The sequence below is a fragment of the Pogona vitticeps genome, chromosome 15 (assembly GCF_051106095.1).
Source record: "Pogona vitticeps strain Pit_001003342236 chromosome 15, PviZW2.1, whole genome shotgun sequence".
Classification (NCBI taxonomy): Eukaryota; Metazoa; Chordata; class Lepidosauria; order Squamata; family Agamidae; genus Pogona; species Pogona vitticeps.
The window spans coordinates 7,877,076-7,893,731 of record NC_135797.1 but is presented as its reverse complement, the minus strand read 5'-3'; the positions used below and the strand labels follow the sequence as shown (position 1 = coordinate 7,893,731).

At 42.6% G+C, this 16,656-nt stretch overlaps 1 protein-coding gene across 7 annotated transcripts in view; it reads left to right on the top strand.

The window, feature by feature from the left end:
* The window catches only part of LOC140702815 (solute carrier family 9 member C1-like), a 117,341-nt gene that overhangs the window by 39,474 nt on the left and 61,211 nt on the right, over positions 1 to 16,656 (top strand). For all 7 annotated transcript variants that reach the window (XM_078381985.1, XM_078381984.1, XM_078381983.1 and 4 more), the window contains exons 14-17: positions 2,585 to 2,704; positions 3,833 to 4,028; positions 9,053 to 9,241; positions 14,311 to 14,460. In XM_078381985.1, the coding sequence (XP_078238111.1) occupies positions 2,585 to 2,704; positions 3,833 to 4,028; positions 9,053 to 9,241; positions 14,311 to 14,460 (655 nt within the window). The remainder of the gene's footprint in view (positions 1 to 2,584; positions 2,705 to 3,832; positions 4,029 to 9,052; positions 9,242 to 14,310; positions 14,461 to 16,656) is intronic.

The window sequence follows — 16,656 nt, the reverse complement described above, 5'->3', positions numbered from 1 at the left end:
TACAATAAGAAACGTACACTGAATCCCCAAAAAGAGAAACAGCAGAACACCTTTAACTATTCCAGAATGGAAAAGGCACTTTTTTCTTCCCAGGGTCTTCTGTGGAGGATTAAGATTGAGAGCGATCCGCTCTCTTAAGGAGGTAACATGTCGTTGAGTCTTCGGGTTTTGCAAAGAAGTGTGTGTGTGGCTTGTAGTTTAGTTCTGAGAAGAGGAGATTTTCTTCACTGCTTTTCTTTAAGCGGCCACTTCATAGCTCTTCTTTAAACCATTCAGAAGCCGCCCCTGCGTCATACTGCTTCCTTGCCATAGTACATTGTACGAGATGGTCTTAACGACTTGGATGACGGGGTGCAGGGAATGCCTATCAGATTGACGGATGACACAAAATTGGGTGGAATAAGTAATACCCAGATGACAGACACAAAATTCAAAAAATATCTTTAGAGGCTTGAGCATTGGGCTAAAAAAAAAAAGAAGAATTTTAATAGGACGAAGTGCAAACTTCTACATTTAGGGAAAACAAATGAACAAATGAACAGTTATTAAGATGGGGAATACGTGGCACTGTAATACTATGAGTGAGGATGTGTGAGAAGGCCCTTGGGATTGTCACAGATCAGAAGCTAAATGTGAGCCAACAGTGCAGTGCGGCTGCAAGAAAAGCAAATACTCCTTTAGACTGCATTAACAAAAGTATAGTCTCCAAAGGAACCGTTTTAGCTCCTTCAAAACGACAACCAATGGTCAACTCAAAATGACTTTGAGTTCACAGTCCCTCCCTCAGCCATCCTTTCCTTGTTGTGGTGGTCTGTATATTCCCCATTGATCTGCATTTTCCTTTGCAGACCCATTTGCTTCCAATTGCTTTATGTTCTGGTGGCAATGTGGTTCCTGTAAACCCTCCATGGTCATCCATGGATTGTGACTCTTCTTTCATGGCTTGTTGCCATTTCATTTTCTCTGCCTCAGGCAGAAGCAACACCTCTTCAGAAAAAGTCCTCTGCGGTCCCCCAAAGCTCTTCACAAGACACCGTTATTGATCAGAACTATTTCACTAAGGCCTTTTGCCAGTCTGATCCGTCTTGGAGCAGTGCAGGTAAAATTCCACTCCTTCCCCCTCCAAAGTAAGATCCTGCAACTCAAAGGATGGCCTCCCAATCTTTGTGCAATGATGTCACCAATACTCTAATCCGATACTCCCTAAAGAAGCCTATGAGTGAGGCCATGTAAAGTACCACAATTTTTGAAACTAGAAAGGCATATATGTCTGGCCAGCAAATTCCCAGCTCTCTCAGCCTATTAGGAAACAGCAACACCCTACTGACTTTGGCCTACCCGCCTCCTTATTCCATCCCTCCAGCATTTCTCATATCAGAAAATCATGCGTAGAGTCGACATGTCAGGCCTCAAAGCATTGCCGGCCAGGTCCCGACACAGCTGCATCTGTCGGCAGGACAATGCACCAGCAATGCTGTTGTCCAGTCCCAGCACATGCCTAGCTAGGACTAAAATGTTGTAGCGTAAAGAGCGCAGCATGAATTCCCTGACCAGCCTCATCACCCGAGAGGAATCGGAGGGCAAGCTGGTCACAACATGAACCTCCACCACCACATTCTCCCACCTGAAATGCACCTAGGAGTTGGTCCACAGAGGTTGCCCACAAACACATCACCAGGAGCAAAAGGAGGGGGAAAACCCAGAAATGGCCTGTCCTGTGTGAAGTCCGAACTCAACCAGTCCGCAAGCCACTGCCCATTGTACCACCGGCCTTTTAACATAAACCCCCAAACCAGCAGGACCAGTTGTGTCTGAAGGCCCCTAAATCGCACCCTCAGGCGCATTTCCTCATGCTCGAGGGAGATACCGTTAAATTGGTCCAGGAAAAGCTTCCCCACTGGTGTCCTCCCTCAGCTCAGCCATCACACAGCACCTCCAGGGTGGCAGGACTCCCTCCAAAAGGCCCTCCCTGACACCACAACCTGACATACCAAATTCGAGGGGCTGACTGGCTCTGGACGTTCCTTCTTAAGGGACCTCCTGCTGCTGCTGCTGCTCAGAAAGCCTTCTAGAACGTTCCCTGGACAGAGAATGCCTGTGTGGCACCTTCCACTCTTGAACGACAGAATCAGTGTCAGTGCCTGAGGAAATCAGCACGCTCGCGGGGCCTTGGGTCTTCTCCAAGGCAAAATCTGTCCTGGTGGACCACCTGATCTTCTAGGCAGATGTTCTCAAGGTGCTCACCCTGACTGGAACGCTGAGCCCCTGGAATGCTTTCTGAAACAAGATCTCTCTTCTTTACATTTATTTTCCTTGTAATGCTATAGAAATTCTTTTTTAAAAATTTTGCGTGACAGTTTTTGGGATGGTGGTGGTATATTTTAGGTAAGAATTCAATCTGCTTTTACACTAGTTTTCTGCAGATTTTGCATTTTATGATGCTGTTTTAATACTGAATTTTGTGATCTGACCCTAGGTGAATTTTATGAGAGGGATGTGATTTCCACTCCTTTTGAAAACCTTTCTGTATTCATATAGTGGTGCAAAATATGCTGCATTCAAAACATGTTGTTTTAAACTTCAGGTTCATGAATATTGAAGAAGTAAAGACATACTGGGAAAGCCAAGGAATACTACTGTCTCTTAAGAAACTTCTGTCTGACTGGGTTTACAATGTGAGGCCTGAAACATCAACGGCATCAAAGTTAGTATATCATGTTTACTAAAATGTGATCTAAGCAGAAGGTATTACATGTATGCACAATAGAAATGACATACATTTTATTTTAAGGTAAGATTACTAATAAGTGTTGGGTCTTGTTCTGAAAGTGACTGAATGAGGTCTGTGGGGAACCAGTTTGTTAGTCTTGTAAGGCTAGAGAAAAGAAGAAGTGTCCCCGATAGTTAGTGGTTAAATCCTAAAACATCAAGTGACGATCTGAAGGGCCAGAAGCGGGCAAACGCTCCAAAACCAGGATCCAGCCCTCAGGAAGCTTAAGGCAGGCAGGCCGACCATTTATCCCACAGGCAGTCATGTGGGGGAAAGGAGCAGAACATTCATCAGATATGGTCCATGTAAAGAGGATAAATTTTCAAAATGAAAAATAAGCTAGGGAGCTGACTTGATAGTCAGGACTAGCTAATAGTGCTCGGTTCGTGTGATAGCCTCTATATGGATTTCCTGAGACATGCAGTTCGACCTGCAGGAATGAAGACACGCAACTATAGTGGTACAGGAAGCGAAGTCCGGTTGCCCAGATTTTTGGCTGTAGGATCTTCCTGAGAAGAAGCTTTAGCAGTAGATAAGGAGACGATTTTTGGATTTTGAACTACAAGTCCTAGAACTCTGCCTGCTGGGAATTCTGACAGACACCTTGGAGATGCCTAAATATGGTTTACCTGGAAGAAAGGCCTAAAGTATATGTCTTTGAAGCTTCTTCTGTACGGTCCATTTATTCAATGGGCCTACTCTAGTTGCAACTTAAGATACACGTGGCCACGGGATGACACCCACCCATTCCTTCCTGACCTGCTCCACTTCCCCTGTTCTCCCGGTCACTCTCCCCTCAGGGCTGGCATCTCCGAAGGACCATTTCTGAGCAGGAGAGTCGCCGGCAGCCTCTCCCGGAATTTCCCCTCGGCTTTCCTGCCGGAGAGACCGTGGTGTGGCCGGTTGATGTCCTCTGGCCGGTTGAGTGGGAGGCCGGGATTAGTCTCAAGGGTGATGGCTGCCTCTGTATATTGTGGAGAAAAGAGAAACGAACTGGCAGATTTCCTAAGTGGCTTTCTGATAAATGACTGAAAGTGAGAATCTTTTTTTCCTCTTCCACAGAAATAGGTTCATCAGGTTATGCCGGCGAATTGTATTTAAGCGCATATTTGAACATACAAGTTCCCTTATAACATTTACAAACTGCATTCCTATTTTTCTTCACTTTGTACCGGGCGTGAATATGGAATTTCTTCCACAACTTAAGATGTGCAGTTACTATTTTCTCAGTTTATATATAATGGAAGCCATCTTGAAGGTACTGACTCTATAAGCTGTTTAAATGTGTATATTAATATAATGTTGTTTACTGACTACTATATTTTAAGAAATATATAGAATTCCATTTTACAAACTGAGTGTGAAATAATCTGGAAATAAAGAGTAATATGCTTTATTTATTAGGGTGACTTTTAGTGCTTGTTCTCTTTTAGAGTTGATTATTCTGATACTTATAATGATTTATGAAGCAACTACGAACACTTAATTCCTGGGGATCATCCAGGCCGTCTCTGGATCACTCCTTGCCAGGTCACAGATATGTTCATAATGGAGCAGGTCCATTATACTGTAGGACCTCCTGATCCATAGGATCAATATCCACTGATGCATTTATCCATAGTCTGAAAATATTTAAAATATTAATAGAAAAATCCAGAAAAAAATTCCACATGTATTACCAGAACTATTCACTAGAGGAAGCTAGACACCATGGCATGAATACTTGCTAGTGAAGAATACATAGCGTAGTCTCTTCCCCCCTGTACTAGCCTAGTTCTGGTAATGCACATGAATATAATTTTTTCTGTTTTTTCCTTCCTTTTACCATGCTATATACATACTGTTTCTTATTATCCATGGCTTTCAGTATCCGTGGCCATCTGGAAGCAATCCTCAACTTATATGGGGTTGGGGTCTTCCTGTATCAGCTACCATATATGTAGAGTATCCGTGCATTGCTACACAGTCAGAGGAGAGCCCGGATTATCCCTCCCCTAGTGATTTATAATCGGCTAGCTTTATATAGTTGTTTTGCTATTTGTCTGAAAACTGAACAATCGTTATTCTGTGTTATTACTTTCACAGTGATTTAAAGTATATGTACCATCATGAGGCAACAGATTTCGATAGACCAGTTCTTTATGTGTTTGATTAATTCCCTTTTAAACCCATTTAAGTGAGGAGCCATCGACACACCTTGAACAAATGTTTCCATCAACTAACTATTGTTTATCAGACCAAATCCAAAGAAACAAACCAAAAAATGCAAAGGCAAAAACTTGTGGCACCTTAAGGACTATCATATTTCAATGTGAGCTTTCGTGGACACGTCCACTTTGTCAGACCTATGGCTCTTGGATGTCCAGTTGTCCTCAAAATTATTCCATTTCCATTGCAAATTCAGCTTATTGTCAGAATTTACAGACTTTCAGCTGTTTGCAATGAACAGATCAAACAAAAGCAATTGAAACAGCTCAACACAATAGATGGTTCAAGGGATTTCTCCAAATTCACCTGAAAATGCAACTTTTTCTGCAGTCTCAAAATTATTCAAATCATCCTCACAACAGCACATATGTGCAAAACAGGTGTTTTCTCAAGCACACCTGATGCAATGAATCAGGGGCTCCCTTAGTTGACCGGGTGTGCTTGAACTGGAACACACAAAATATCTCAACTGGTTAGGGGTTGAGTGAGTGTGACTTTTGACGGCATGTTAGAAATATGTCTAAGTAAAAAAAAAATAGTCCAAAGCCTGAAAAGAAGAGATCATCAGCCTTCACAAGCAAGGAACAGCATGCAAAAAGATCGTGAAGGCACTGAATGTTCTTCTTTGTGGCCTCTGTGAATCACGCGCTGGGAGATCCGCACATGCGTGGAGCCTCGATGGAATATTCTAGAGCTTCTGCGACAGCAAAAAGATACATTCGTGAAGACCCCTCCCCCCCCGATGTATGTACCTTGGCGCCCAGGCTCTCCCTTCAGTTTCTTTTCAGCCACCATATTGAGAGCCTCGATCGCAGCTTCTGTGAGTTTTTTGTAGAAAGAGAAAGAAAGAGAATTATTTACTACTTTATTATTTCAAAACTTCTTTCTTTACCATCCCTATTATTATTATATTCTTTAAAATACCGCTCTGCCCCTCGAGAGGAAGCTCCCGCTCCCCCCTTTCGGTTTTTGGTTCATGGCCTCTTCAGGCCCGTTCAAACATCGTGAGGTCTGCAATAACAAAATCCCGCTCGCTGACAACCACGCTAAGTGCCTGTTTTGCCCCAGTGAGTCTGATCAAATCCCTTCCTGCCCTCACTGCAAAAATGTCAGGCCCAACCTTCCTGTAAATCCATACACCGTGCTAAAGCCATGGATAAAGCCATTTCCGAGGTGGCAAATCAACGCCCTTCGGCTACTCCGGCTCTTTCTGAGCAATGAGAAGCCGTCTTGCCCTCGACGTCAACTCTATCGACCGCCCTGCGGGCTCACAAAACCAAGCCTTCGATGTCGAAAGCTTTGACATCGAAGTCAGCCACCAAACAGAAACCGTCGACCAACGTTTCCTCAGCACCTGAACCTTCACCACCAAAGAAATCAAACTATGAGGAGAGACATTCAAGGTTCAGGCCTTTGCGGATGACCTTCTTATCTTGGTTGAAAAACCCAAAGAATAAATAGCGGCTTTTATGTTGGAGTTAAAGGATCTTGGCGAGATGGCAGGCCTAAAAATAAACCACAAGAAAACTAAACTCTTTACTAAAAATATGAAAAAAACAGGAGACAGATGAAAATCACATATTTGCAGGAGGGAAGAAAAGTAAAATATTTGGGCATATTCTTTACAGAAAAGTCAAGTACCCTTCTGAAGGACAACGATCTGAAACTGAGAGACAAAATCAGGAAAGATCTTTCCGGATGGGCAAATTTACAACTGTCTATGATGGGTAGAATAGCAACAATTAAAATGAAAATCTTGCCAAAAATGTTATTTCTTTTTCAAATAATCTCAATTATAGGAAAATAAACAATATGTAAAGACCTGGAAAAATGTATCTCTAAATTCACCCCAAGAATTAGAGCTAAATTTCTGCAAGACCTTACATCAAGAGGAGTAATGGGACTTCCAAATTGACTGTTATATTCTACAGAAGTGGTCCCCAACCATTTTGGAACCACGGACTGGTTGGGGTTTGTGGCACCCCCATGCTCACGGGTGGGCATGTCACACTTGTGGAGGGGCGTGTCATGCTCACATGCATGTGCATGAGTGCAACATATGCACCCATGAGTGCAACACGCCCACCTGCAAGTGCAACACGCCCCCATGCATGCGGGGGGAGGGTGAGATCCGTATCCACGGCCCAGTCGCAGGAAGCCTACGGACCGACACCAGGCTACGGGCGGGGGGGTGGGGATCCATGTTATAGAGCATCTGCATTGGTTTGAATTAAAGAGTGGATAGCATTCCGTGTCTACTTGCGCTGGTCACGTGACCACGGGAAATGTCTTCGGACAAACGCTGACTCTACGGCTTGGAGACGGGATGAGCATCGCCCGCTAGAGTTGGACACGACTGAACTAAATGTCGAGGGGATCCTTTACCTTCAGCTAATGTTGGGAAATACAAGGCTATTGAAATTAGAAGGACATGATCTGAAGTGGGGTTGGCATGCATTCCTGTGGTACATTAGAACAGCGGATTTTAAGCAGTTCAACAACCACACGCTGAGGAAAGCACTTTTATGGACATGGAGGAACTGAGAGCCAAAACTTTTGAAACTGCAGAAATGGACAAATTATCAGAATGGCTAGATGAAAGAAGGAAAAAGAACCACCAGAAATGTTGGGGAAAACTATATGTATGGTTTCAAAAGAGAAAGAGTAATGGATAATATAATGGACCCTTCATGCACGGCATGAGAGAAAGCTGAACACGTTCCATATGCGTTGCCTCCGACTCATTTTTGGTATCACCTGGCAGGACAAAGTTCCAAATAGAGTAGTCCTAGATCAAGCTGGAATTTTTAGCACGTATACATTACAGAAACAGCGACGTCTACATTGGCTCGGGCATGTTGCAAGAATGGCTGATGGTCGGATTCCAAAGGATCTCCTGTATGGAGAATTAGTGCAGGGAAATCGCCCCAGAGGGAGACCACAGCTGCGATGCAAAGACATCTGCAAGCGGGATCTGAAGGCCTTGGAAATGGATCTCAACAGATGGGAAACCCTGACATCTGAGCGCTCAGCCTGGAGGCATGTGGTACATCATGGCCTCTCCCAATTTGAAGAGATCCTTGCCCAGCAGGCTGAGGCAAAGAGGCAGTCATGAAAGCAGCAAAATCAGGGAGTTAGATGGGGTACAGATTGTATTTGTCCTCAGTGTGGAAGGGATGGTCACTCTCAAATTGGCCTTCTCAGCCACACTAGACGCTTTCCCAAGACCTCTGTGCAGAGCATGATAACATAGTCTCACGAGACTGAAGGATGCCTATGCAATATTAAAACATAGACAGTCATATAGCCAGTGATTAGATTAATACTAAATATGTCTGGAACAGATTGTGTAATTGCATTTTAATTATTTTGCCCTTTTATTTTGCCTTTTTATTGTATTTTAAATGCTGTAAGCCGCTCAGAGACCTTCGGGTAGTGTGGGCGGCATATAAGTTAAATAAATAAATAAATAAATAAATAAATAAATAAATAAATAAATAAATAAATAAATAAATAAATAAATAAATATTCAAAGTATAATTTGAATCGATTGTATACTATATGGAAACTCTATTAATTGTAAGGTACCTTTTCAAGCCCACTTCCCTTCTATCCTTATCCTCATTGTTCCCCTCCGTTCCTTACCCTGATATTAAAATCTTAAAATTATTCAAATATTAAAGAATATTAAAGACTTTTTAAAAATTTTAAAAATGTTCTTTAATACATGGCTATTTTATTTAGGTTTTATACTATAGGCTGTTTTAGCCGCTCAGAGTGGTAGAGATTTACCAGATGAGTGGGATATAAATCAAATAAATAAATAAATAAATAAATTCATTTTTAAGGTTTTTTTGGCACTACATGCTGTGGCATAGTTTCAATTCCTTCTTACATGATGTTGCATAGTTTTAATTTCTTCCAACATTTATAGCTCAGCTCTAATATATCAGATAACCTGTTCGCATATTTATTGAATTTTGATATAGGAACCTATTCTATGAATTGCAGAGTTGCAGTATGTAATGGTCAGTGTGTTCGATCTAATATAAATGTAATATTTGTTTTTAACAGGTTATTGCAATGGGAAGAAGGTACATGTATTACCACTGGAATCAGTTTGATTTTTTAGTGATAATATTGGGAATAGCAGATGTTGTTCTTATTAATATCTTTGGAGCCGATGACCCATCTTACGCTATTGTCAACTCTCTTAGAGTATTCCGGTTTATGCGTGTTTTAAGATTGTTTCGACTTTTGAAGGTAAGCAAGTATTTGTCAATGTTCTGCACTGTAGTTTTGTGCAGTTCAAATTTCATTTTTTTTTCTTGTTTCAAATATGTAAAGAAAATGAGTTTGTTTCCAATGAATTGGAAAGTTTCCTTACATTAATTATGGTTTGGCTTAAATCCATTCAGTTACATATTAGTCTGTCGCTCTGGCTAAAGTAACGTACTTTACAGTTTGATATTATTAGCACCCCCTTCATGAATTGATGCCTTGTTGTGGTGAAGGGGCTTGAGTAATTTAGAAAAGCTATGGGCTATGCCATGCAGGGCCACCCAAAGCGGACAGGTAATAGTGGAGAGTTCTGACTACACGTGATCCATCTGGAGCAGGAACTGGCAAGCCACTCCAGTATCTTGGCCCAGAAAACCCCATGAACAGAAACAAAAGGCTTAAAGATATGACGCTGGAAGATGGGCCCCTCAGGTCGGAAGGCGTCCAACATGCTGCTGAGGAAGAGTCGGAGGACAAGTCCAAGTAGCTCCAGAACTAATGAAGTGGTTGTGCCAAAGCCGAAAGGACACTCAGCTGTGGACGCGCCTGGAAGTGAAAGGAAAGTCCGATGCTGCAAAGAGAAATACTGCATAGGAACCTGGAATGTACAATCTATGAACCTTGTTAAGCTGGACGTGGTCAAACAGGAGATAGCAAGAATAAACATTGACATCCTGGGCACCAGTGAACTAAAATGGACTGGAATGGGTGAATTCAATTCAGACAATTATCATATCTACTACTGTGGGCAAGAATCCCGTAGAAGAAATGGAGTAGTCCTCTTGGTCAACAAAAGAGTGGGAAAAGCTGTACTGAGATACTGGAATGAATTAATGTCGTTAAGCGAGGCACCGCTGTACATCCCAAAGAAAAGGAAATGCAAGAAAGTGAAGTAGCTGTCCAACAAACCTTACAAATAGCAGAGAAGAAAAGGGAAACAAAATGCAAGGGAGATAGGGAAAGTTACAGAAAATTGAATGCAGACTTCCAAAGAATAGCAAGGAGAGACAAAAGGGTGTTCTTAAATGAACAGTGCAAAGAAATAGAGGAAAAGAATAGAAAGGGAAAAACCAGAGATCTGTTCAAGAAAATTGGAGATATTAAAGAAACATGTTGTACAAAGATGGACATGATAAAGGACAGGAATTTTACAGACCTAAATAAACAGAAGACATGAAGAAGAGGTGGCAAGAATACAGAGAGGAATTATACCAGAAAGATGTGGATGTCCCGGACAACCCAGATAGGGTGGTTGCTGACCTGGAGCCAGACATCCTGGAGAGTGAAGTCAAATGGGCCTTAGAAAGCTTGGCTAACAACAAGGCCAGTGGAGGTGATAGCATTGCAGTTGAACTGCTTAAAATCTTAAAAGATGATGCTGTTAAGGTGCTACATTCAATATGCCAGCAAGTTTGGAAAACTCAGCAGTGGCCAGAGGATTAGAAAAGATCAGTCTACATCCCAATCCCAAAGACGGGCAGTGCCAAAGAATGCTCCAACTACCGTACAATTGCACTCATTTCACACGCTAGCAAGGTTATGCTCAAAATCCTCCAAGGTAGGCTTCAGTGGTATGTGGACCAAGAACTCCCAGAAGTACAAGCTTGATTTTGAAAGGGCAGAGGAACTAGAGACCAAATTGCTAACATATGCTGGATTATGGAGGGCCAGAAAAACATCTACTTCTGCTTCATTGACTACACAAAAGCCTTTGACTGTGTTGACCACAGCAAACTATGGCAAGTCCTGAAAGAAATGAGAGTGCCTGACCACCTTATCCATGTCCTGAGAAATGTATATGTTGGACAGGAAGCAAAAGTAAGAACTGTGTTTGGAACAACTGATTGGTTCAAAATTGGGAAAGCAGTACAACAAGGTTGTATAGTGTCTCCCTGCGTACTTAACTTATATACAGAATACATCATGTAAAAGGCTGGAATTGATCAATCCCAAACTGGAATTAAGATAACTTGAAGAAATATCAGCAACCTCAGATATGCAGATGATACCACTCTGATGGCCGAAAGTGAGGAGGAATTAAAGAACCTCTTAATGAGGGTGAAAAAGGAGAGCGCAAAAAAAAATGGTCTGAAGCTCAACAATAAAAAACTAAGGTCATGGCCAGTGTTCCCATCACCTCCTGGCAAATAGAAGGGGAAGATATGGAGGCAGTGAAAGATTTTAATTTCTTGGGCTCCATGATCACTACAGATGGTGACAGCAGCCACGAAATTAAAAGACGCCTGCTTCTTGGGAGGAAAGCGATGACAAACCTAGACAGCATCTTAAAAAGCAGAGACATCGTCTTGCCAACAAAAGTCTGAATAGTCTTAGCTATGATTTTCCAGTAGTGATGTATGGAGGCGAGAGCTGGACCATAAAGAAAGCTGACTGCTGAGGAATTGATGCTTTTGAATTGTGGTGCTGGAGGAGACTCTTGAGAGTCCTCTGGACATCAGCATACACATCAGCCATTTTTCCACTCAGGAGAGACCTCAAAATTATCATTTTCTCTGTCTCCCTCACAGAAAAATCAGCACAACTTCGTTCAAAGATTTTAAGGAAGTTTTCAGGACAATCCCCCTGTTTATATGTAGGAAATTTCTTCAAATCTGATTTTGATAACTGGCTTGGTTCAGTACCAGAATCTCTGTTGTTGTTGTTGTTTTGGTTCAATATTTCCAATTTCCTAAGTTCAAAAGCCATACGCTCCTTCTCCAGTTCAAATTGTCTTTGTCTCTCTCTTTCTCTTTCCTCTTTTTCTAATTCTAACTGTTTCATTTGAAATTCATGTGCCTGGGCTAATTGAATTTTCCTCAGTTCTAATAACTGTTCACCATTAGCTTCTTCTTGCACTGAGGCAACTCTCCCCTCACCATTTGACTCATCCCCAGACCAGTCTGCCATTGCTTGGTCTCTTTGTTCACTCACTTCTGCCATTTGACTGCGCGTGAGAGGCATTTTAATCACACAGAAGGCTCTTTTCTATTTTCAAGCCTCTGTTTAAAACGTCACTTTTTCCTTTCCTGTGCTAAGGTCTGACACTCTCTAACAGGGTATACAAACAGATATGGCTAGGCTTGTTACTGTAGTCTCTAATGGCTTCTGCCCCTTCACTGGGCCTCCTGCCAGATTTAGAGCTACTTTAATTTTCTGCCCTTGGCTCTACTTCTGAAATCCACCACAGCTTCACCTTCTCTCAGGTTCTGCAGTTCACTAGAGAGATCCCAAATCTTTGCTGCCCTTGGTCTGTCTGTCCCTTCCGAGTTCTCCCAACTCTGGACCCTCAGACCAAGTCACAACAGCCTCCTATTTTGGGCCAATCTCCCTCACAAAATGGACCTTCTAGAGCTCATAAGTCAGTTCCCTCACTCTGAAGTTTAGGTGCCTCTCTACTAGATCTGCTCCCCCCTGGAGACAAATCCTAGAGAGTTACCCACACCCCACTTCAGGTGCACCTCACTGAAATCCTTTTGCTCTGGTCACACTAGCCAAGGCTTTTCTGGGCAACTGGGCAACTGGACAACTCGTATCCCAACCGCTGGCACCAGTTTTGTCGCGACTGCCACCTCCTCCTACGTCACCACAAGAGATGACAGGCCACGATCCTTCACTCACATACACACAGTACTTCTTCGCTGCCACCAACCACACATAAACCTGACACTTCAGACTTATTGTGGATTTAAAAATAAAAATGATGTTTTATTGATTACAAAAATAAAAAGGAAATCACTGGGTAAATGAATCACTTGTCAAACTATATTTCTCAGACCTTAACCCTGCACAGTTCTTGGTTACCTAACACACAGTTACCTAACCTATATCTAACCCTCTCACTCTCCCACTAATTCCCCAACAACAACCTTTTCCCTCTTTGCACACACCCCTTATATACACCAACTCCACCCCTTTAAGACCCACCTCCTGCCCTGCCATAGGCCAGGAAACTCCAGCCTCAGCCAAGACAGGCAGGTGACGTCATGGCACACGTCACACCTATCCATTCTGAAGGAAATCAACCCTGAATGCTCACTGGAAGGACAGATCCTGAAGCGGAGGCTCCAATACTTTGGCCATCTCATGAGAAGAGAAGACTTCCTGGAAAAGATGCTGATGTTGGGAAAGTGTGAAGGCAGGAGGAGAAGGGGACGACCGAGGACGAGATGGTCGGACAGGGTCACCGAAGCGACCAACATGAATTTGACCGAACTCCGGGAGGCAGTGGAAGACAGGAAGGTGTGGCGTGCTCTGGTCCATGGGGTCACAAAGAGTCAGACACGACTTAACGACTAAACAACAACAATTGTTAACGCACTTCCAAACTTCTTCATACTCTGCCCTCTCAGGAACCACCACTTCCCTGTCGCCTCTGCATACTCATTATTGTATACGCCTTATTACTCATTGTGAAGCATTTTTAAATAAGCAAGTACATAATTGTCTTAGAAATGATTAGTTCAAGGATGCTAGAAAATCTTCTAAATGAATACCAGATTGCGAACTGCTGCAAACTGCTGTTGTCCTTCGTCCTAAAGATCCAGGTCTAGCTGCAGAATCCCATTGCTTCAATCGCGTCTTTCTTTCTTTCTTTCTTTCTTTCTTTCTTTCTTTCTTTCTTTCTTTCTTTCTTTCTTTCTTTCTTTCTTTCTCCGTCCATTCATTTCATAATGTCCTATCCATCCTTTTCAGTTCCCATACCCGAAATGACTTTGCAAGGGCTTCCAGGTTGTAGATCTTTTCCATCCTTGCTATGTAGCCACAAAGCTTGCTGTGTCTCTGCTTCCGAGGTATTGTTGCCCTTGTATTGAAACCATGGGATTGTATGGACTTAAGCAGTCAGTCTTTCAGGAGCCAAACAACTGGACGATCAAGGTTGATTCAAAGTCTTGTTGAAGACTTTGCATTGGGCTCGCGTGGTCCCTCCTGACTGACATATACTACTGCAGACACATCTCTTTTTGTATACATTATTTTGTAGATATATTCTGGATTTATAGATTTTATAGGTTTATAGGTTCTGAATGTGTTTAATGTGTTCTATGTTTTAGCATATAATACCCAAACTGATTAAATTACTGGAGAGGCAAATAAACAAACAGCTCTCTTTGTGTTATGAGATCGCCAAAGGCTACATACAAGCTCAAGAAGATATTAAATGTTTAATTGAACAGATTGCTGGTCATGAGACAGTTTACGTAGTAAGTAAAATAACTACATACTTTTTTTAAAATAGAAACATAAATTATACTTAATCTATATTCTTTACTAAGTTAAGAATGTATTTTGAGGAAGACTCTATACAAGGGTGTCACAGAAATACCGTAGTAAATATGCATAAATAATGACTCGAGAAAAATACTTGAGGATGTAAGTTTTTCAGAAAAGCAGGTATCAACAGAAACCAGTAAAAAGAGATTCTGTTGCAACCCTCTCAGGGGTCCATTCCATAGGATAATCTCCTTCTCCTCTGTAGCCTCTAGACTGACAAAGCGTTTTCTACCCAGAATCTGTCCGCGGTTCTCTTACCCAATTTGCAAGGAGAGGGAGATAAAAATACAAATAGTAATAAATGCATTGAAGATGGGGTTTTTTTTGCTACAGAGGACATTCTGCACCTCAGGATGGCATCTTTTCCGGGAGTTGATAGGCAGGATCTCAATTCAATCTCGTCATTTCAAGGGAGTGGAGAGATCTTAGGATCCAGATAGCTCTTGCCTAGGAAGTAGACAGTTGCTCATGTCTGGAGTTCTGAGAGTCCAGCCTATCTTTCTTTAGAGTTGAAAGGCAATAGCTCTCTTCAGTGTTTTGTTCCTTCCTTTCTTTTAAGCCTTTTCTTCTGATAGCAATCATCTTCTGATCCCAGCACCCAACAGATAGGGCATAGGGTGATCTGAGACAGGAAGAGAATCCATCGGACTCTTTCTGTGGTGCCTTTCCCCCCGATTGGGGGGAACATCCCTTTTTGAAAAACACGTTTCAAATTTGGACAGAACAAATATTACCTCTTTTTTTTTCTCTCTCTCTCCAGTTTGATGGTTTCCTGGGATGGGGGGTCTGTTCTTTCTCTTTTCAATCTCCTCTACGAGGAGCATCAACTTTTCCCATTCATGACGCTCAAAGTCTCGTAGCATGGCTGTTGTTCATGCTAACACCTTGGGAGTGGTTGTTTGGAAACTCTTCCACGAGCAGCATTTTGGAATTAGTCTCCCATCTCTTCCAAGAAAGAATCGCCAAGCATCGTGTCATGTAGTGGACCACTCTTGGTTGCCTGTAGGCTTAGACAGTAGCAGTTCCTCCCTATAGCATTCCTCGCCAGATGAGAGAATGAGGATGTTGCTTCTATTTCACCTGCAATGGGAGCCTCTTCATTCTCTCCAAATGCTTTAAACTCCTGCTCCATTAGATGGCGTCACTCTTTGCTCCTTGGAGGTCAGGAAGACCCTTGCCTTCTATGGCAACTTCTCCATTATTATTCTGTCAAGACTGAAGGAAGAAATGTCTATTTCTACTCAGTATCCAGCCAGATCGGGGATGTCCACAGCTACGCTACCCTACCAACCCACTGGCCAATCTTTCCCAAGGGCTCTCATTCAAGTAGACCACTAACAACTTCAGCAACCTATTTGAGGTTATAAGGCTGTCACTGGACATGTTCTTCAGATGCTACTGCCTTTGACATGGAAGTGAACAGCCATACCGCTTTTAGAGAGGTCGTTCTGTTGGCTTCTTTGCTGGGATTCTCCACCTGTCCCTGTTAGATAGCCATCTTGCTCATCACCTGTGTGTGTGATGGACAGAGACCAGAAGTAGGAACAGCTGACTTGCTTCTAGGGTGCTTCAGGTGCTCAAGTGTGCATTCCTTTATATCGAACCCGTGATCTCTTTGGAGGTGTCCTTTTTCATACTATTTCCCCTCTTGGTCTGGATCTGAAAGCTGCTAACTCAAGGGAACTTGAAGAAAGTGCAGGAACCCTGAAAAGCACGCAGAGGAATTTGGAGGGGATGAGCTACCGTGAAAACGGTCCTAGATGTTTTCAAATGGTTCTGCAGAAAAGCGTATCTGTGATTCACAGAAATCTACTGAATAACCACAATTAAGAGGAGATCAATGTATTCGCGAAGGCTTTCATGGCCAGGATCTAATGGTTGTTGTGGGTTTTTCAGGCTCTTTGGCCGTGTTCTGAAAGTTGTTCTTCCTAACGTTTCACCAGTTTCTGGCAAAACGTTAGGAAGAACAACCTTCAGAAAACGGCTAAAGAGCCCGAAAAACCCACAACAACCAAGAGGAGATCAGTTAGTGCGAATTCATATGTTTTCAGATGGAGACAGTACTCAGGATTTTGCGTGAGTGTATCCTCCTTTTTTGGGGTCCTCATTCTGGCAACAGTTCAGTG